This window comes from Malus sylvestris, chromosome 1, assembly GCF_916048215.2.
Source record: "Malus sylvestris chromosome 1, drMalSylv7.2, whole genome shotgun sequence".
In the NCBI taxonomy this organism is placed as follows: domain Eukaryota; kingdom Viridiplantae; phylum Streptophyta; class Magnoliopsida; order Rosales; family Rosaceae; genus Malus; species Malus sylvestris.
This window is the reverse complement of record NC_062260.1, coordinates 3634062-3639244: the sequence shown is the minus strand read 5'-3', so window position 1 is coordinate 3639244 and position 5183 is coordinate 3634062. Positions and strand designations below refer to the sequence as shown.

At 39.5% G+C, this 5183-nt stretch overlaps 1 protein-coding gene across 3 annotated transcripts; it reads right to left on the bottom strand.

Annotated features, from left to right (window-relative positions):
- Positions 1 to 770: 770 nt before the first annotated feature.
- Positions 771 to 4980, bottom strand: LOC126633329 (uncharacterized). 3 transcript variants are annotated; one of them, XM_050303927.1, is made up of 3 exons: positions 4434 to 4980; positions 3312 to 4206; positions 2344 to 2816 (listed from the first exon to the last, which is right to left on the bottom strand). In XM_050303927.1, the coding sequence occupies exons 1-3, from the start codon at positions 4617 to 4619 to the stop codon at positions 2746 to 2748; spliced, it is 1152 nt and encodes a 383-aa protein (XP_050159884.1). In that variant the 5' UTR covers positions 4620 to 4980; the 3' UTR covers positions 2344 to 2745. The 3 variants fall into 3 exon arrangements, with proteins under 3 accessions (XP_050159878.1, XP_050159884.1, XP_050159869.1); XM_050303921.1 differs by lacking the exon at positions 2344 to 2816 and adding an exon at positions 771 to 998 and having other exon boundaries at positions 3312 to 4979; XM_050303912.1 differs by having other exon boundaries at positions 2346 to 2816; positions 3312 to 4980.
- Between the last annotated feature and the right edge of the window lie 203 nt (positions 4981 to 5183).

Below are 5183 nucleotides of genomic sequence, written 5' to 3'. Positions count from 1 at the left end.
CCCACACTTATTCTTTTGCCAAACACCTTCAAAGTACTTCACAAATATTTCTCATAAGACAATCTCGCATTGCTCGCTTGGAAAGGGTAAGGAAAAATGTTTCAGGTATAAGGGTAGACATATCTGGTGATAAGAAATAAAAGACTCAACATACACGGCTCAAATTGGCAATCTAATGATATCATTTTTATTTGGGAAACATGGTTATTTGGGCCATAGTGGTAAACCTAATGCCTCTATCATTTCCAAGTTCATGCAATCAATGACAAACATTTCGAAAGATCGTTACGCAAGTTCTAGAGATGTATCTCACATAAGTTCATCACACATGAAAGAATAGGAGTGTATGAAAAATGCACACACTTTCAATAGGCTCAAAAACTCACATAGGATGTATATGGTCACTAAATTCACATATGAAGCTTTAAGTCATACTTTAGTTTCACATTAACAAGGCTATGTGCATTTGGTTTTTCAAAGATGGTCAAACATGTACAAAACTTACAAGAGAATTAGGAATTTCACAAAACACATGTTAACTAAGTTCTTGATGATCATGGTTCAAATTTGATCCAATTATATCATTGGGTCGGGAAACTAACAAAAATCTAATTCAAAACAATAAGGGAAACAAGACAATATTTTTGGATTTTTAAATTTTCCGATTTTTTAAATTTTTTTTTTTTAAAAAGAAAACAAAACTAATTAAGAAAACAAAAAGTAACAACATGGAAACAAATGAAACTCGTTCGTAGTTGAAGGTACAAAAAAAATTTCAATTTGGTCATTTTTATACTCTTTACCCCCAAACTTAAACTGGACATTGTCCCCAATGTCAGAAAACACTATAATGCAAATAAAAATAAAATAAATAAATAATAAGAAACAAAATAAAGCAATTGGACTGAAAACTTCCCTAGTTTGCAGTAAAACCAAGCGATGACCCCCCAAGCTAAAATTCTGCAATCAACTTCAAGGGTGGAAATAACCAAAAGTTCCTGCAAAGAAAAGAAATAATTCAGTTAAGTAACGCAAGAAAATGTAAAAAAAAAAATTGAAAATCACGATAAAAGACAATGAATAGAACTAATAAGTGATCATTGGTCGTGCTTGTTGACTTTCCACAGCTTTCCTCTTGAACTGGGTGACACTTAGCTTTTTACTTGCAAGTGATGATTTGATGATATTGTACGGCGAGGCTTTGCTCTTTGGCGATGTTGTTGAAGCTTCTTGAGTTCTTCAACTCAGATTCCTTCTGCTCTCGAGTTGATTGTGCAGGCTCAATTCCTTATTTGTTCTCCAAGCAGATGTGGCAGCTTCTCTAGTTCTTCAACTCAGACTCCTTATACTGGGTTGATTGTGCAAGCTGCATTCTTCTCTGCTTGTTTCTTCTGCACCTTGTCTCCACATGCTGCTGGTATCATTTTCGCTTGCCTTACATGTTCTTCAGGTAGATGTGGCAGCTTCTTTGGAAGTACATCAGCAGTGGAAGACGAGTACTCGAGAGCAATTTCTCCATGTCCTGCAGGTTAGAACAAAGACAAGGAAAAGGACATGGAGAATGCATGATATGAGATACTCTTGCTTTCAACCTTCATGATATGAAATACTTTTGCTTTGGATAGGTTGTTTGCAGAGGTACCCCAAGGAATAAGGAACACTGAGTGACTCGAAAGGGTGTGTTGGAAATACATTCTCGGAGATGAAGAAGTGCTGAGAGGGTGTGCCTTTGCTGTGGAAGGCGAAGGTAGATACTTATAGGACTTTTCTTCACAACCGGAACTATTCCCTCACTCATTGTCGGCAGCCGGTGGATGGATGAATAGTACAAATTACGCGCTTTCTAACAAAGCTGCCCGTAATTTCCGCAAAGCTGCCAATTGCATGTGACGAGTGACGACACGTCTGGACAAATTGATCTTTTGAAATCCGGGGTTCGGCTCGTGGTTTCCGAGCAAGCCCAAATTTTAAGAAATGAAACGCCTCTTTTGAGAAAAGAATCCAACTTTTGAGAAATGAGCCCCGACTCTTCGATTTGCGAGATGACGCTTCTCTGAGGAGCGCCTCTTTGATTTCTTCTTTTTATAGAGGCGTTAATTTTGTTCCACAACACACTTGAGCTCCCTCCTGTAAACACTCCCTTCTTGCACTTCCGAAATCTTAATCTGTCCGATCTCTTCTTTCTCAACACCTTCAGAAAATGTCTGGCCCTTCCGATCGTCGTTTTGACTTGAACATTGGTGAAGAGGCAGCTCCGCCTTCACCAGACAACATATGGCGCCCATCCTTCATATCCCCTACCGGTCCCCTTACCGTGGGGGATTCGGTGATGAAAAATGACATGACCGCTGCGATGGTGGCCCGGAACCTTGTCACCCCAAGAGATAACAGACTGCTCGCTAGACGGTCTGATGAATTGGCGGTTAAGGAGTCTCTGGCTCTTAACGTGCAGTGTGCGGGTTTTGTGTCCAACATGGCCCAACGCCTATTTGCTCGAACCCGTCACGTTGAATCGTTGGTGGCTGAAATACAGAGTCTCAAAGAGGAGATTAGAGGACTCAAGCATGAAAATAAACAATTGCACAAGCTTGCACACAGTTATGCCATAAACATGAAGAGGAAAATTGACCAGCTGCAAGACACTGATGGTCAAATTTTACTTGATCATCGGAGGTTTGTGGGTTTGTTCCAACAGCATCTGCCTTCGTCTTCTGGAGCGGCATCGCGTAGCGAAGCTCCAACTGATCAACCTCTGTTGCCTCCTCCTTCTGTGGCCCCGCCGACTGCTGAAGCTCCGCCGACTACTGAAGCACTACCTGACCAATGAATGCTATTAGGTTACACATCATTGTAAAATATTTTTACTTTTATGTTTTCTTTTTTTTTTTCTTTTTTTTTTTTTAATATGTAAATTAATGTAAAAAGACTTTGTTTAACCTGCCCCCACACTTAAGCTAAATAACACAAACTCACAGAAATCAACCAAATAACACAACTAACTAATCAAAACAAAACGAAAGCAGTAAAGATAAGGGTGTAAGAATGCAAATCTGATTTGGTTAGCGATTCCAAAGTCTCCCTTCGTTGAATGCTTGGGTTGCCTCCCAAGAAGCGCTTGATTTAACGTCTTTAGCCGGACGAATCTTTCCTTTAAACTCCCCTCGGCTCCAAAGCATGGAATTTATCTTTTAATGGGAGGTGATACTTGAAATGATTCGGCAATGGTTTAAATTCAAGAGTGGGTGCCTGAATCATCAAAATCAGAAACATGTTAGTATAAATTTAAATTAAAATTGGAGAAGATGGCTTACTTTCTTTTTCCGACACAAACTCAATGACAAACACCACATCTTTGAACATTTCCGGGACTTTGAACTTGGCCAGGTTTACTATGATGGTTGTGGCTTGTCCCGTGTCATCAAACTCAACTGCTTTGGGCTTGATTGTCTCATGCACAGCCTCTTGGATGTATTCTTGATATGCTTCAACCACTTCATTTTCTTGAATCCCTTTTCTTGGTGTGCAAGGTTCTTTGAACGTTTCAATACCATCGGAAACTTGTTTTGGTGCACCAAGAATTGGGATATCACTTTGCACCTTTGGAAGAGCTTCCACAATGTCTTTTTCACTCTCTTTGATATTTGGAATCAAAAACCTGCAAGGACAAAGGACATTCGGTGGAATAATGTTAGAATGAAGTGAATTTAGAACTTCCTCACCTGAGTTGGATGACATAGGGATTTGAGGAGCTTGCAGCAAGAATTCTTCTAAACTGCCCAGGTCGTCCTCCTCCTCTTTTGCTTGCAGCAGCAATTCATCCATGTTCGGGCTGTGTTTGGATGGTTCTGGGACAGCTTCATCCTTCATGTCACCTTCCAAAGTGATGGCTTCATCGATTTCACTTTCTGCTTTTGAATTTGCAATGTTTGAGTTGGAAAGTTCACTTTGATCTCGAATCTGTGCCATGAATTCCACAATCTGCCCAACTTGCATCTCCAATTCGTCCACTCTTTTGACTCGGTCTTGCATCTCCTGGTTTTGATTTTCTACTCCCTGATTCAAAGAGGTGAGTAACTTATTAAGTGTATCATTATCCAAGGACATACCTGAATTGAATTGGGTTGATTGTTGTGGTGGCTGTGACGGTTCATATGGCCACTGATAGAACTCTTCCGATGGCGGCAATTGTTCTTCTTTTTGTGAACCCTGGGCCAAAGAAATTAGTCCTTCAAGAATTTCATTATAATTCACGGGCATACTTTGATTTGATTGGAATTGTTGTGGGGGATGTTGTGGTGGCTGCATAGGTCTTGAATAGAACTCGTCATATGGCTGCCAATATGCATCTTGTTGAGCCTCCTTGGCTTGATTTTGTGAGCCCTGCACCAAACAATTTAATTCATTAAGAATTTGATTATAATTTATTGACGAACCTGAGTTTGATTGAGCATATTGCATAGGTTTTGAATAGAACTCCTCCTCTTGCTGACAATATCCATCTTGTTGGAATTGTTGAGGTTCCCCCCACATATAATTTGAATGATCTCTCCAAGCCGAATTGTAAGCGTTGGAAAACATGTTGTTGCTTGGTTAATCATAGCCTTGATAACCCCAAGCATCTTCGTTCACAGTGAATTGAGGATGTTGATATCCTTGCCCATAGGGCACATCAAATGTAGGGACACTTGGCATTGTGGTCCTTCCGGCAATCTGTGACAATTGAGAAGTAAGATTCGCCAATTGAGCTTGAATGTTAGCAAAATCCATGTCTTACTTCTCTAGACCCTGAAATCAAAGAAAACTAAATCAAATATCAAAAGTAACACAAAACAAGGAAAACAAAACTAAGTCAGAAACTAAAACAAAAACAAACTAAACAAAAAGAAAAGAACCAAGGGATTAGCAAAGTTCCTAATCCCCGGCAACGGCGCCAAAATTTGATGTGAGAATTACTTGACAAACAAATTAAACCCTCTTTTTGACAATTGTAGTATAGATGTAAGTAGGGTATCGTTCTAGGCCGGGGATTAGGAGGGATTGCTAATCTATTCTAAATTAATTTAAAAATATTAAACAAGACTCAAGGACACAAAACTAGGCTAAAAACTCTAATAACTCGAAACACACTTAGAATGACTCAAAATAATGAAAACAATCAAATTAGACACTAGGCACTGAAATGG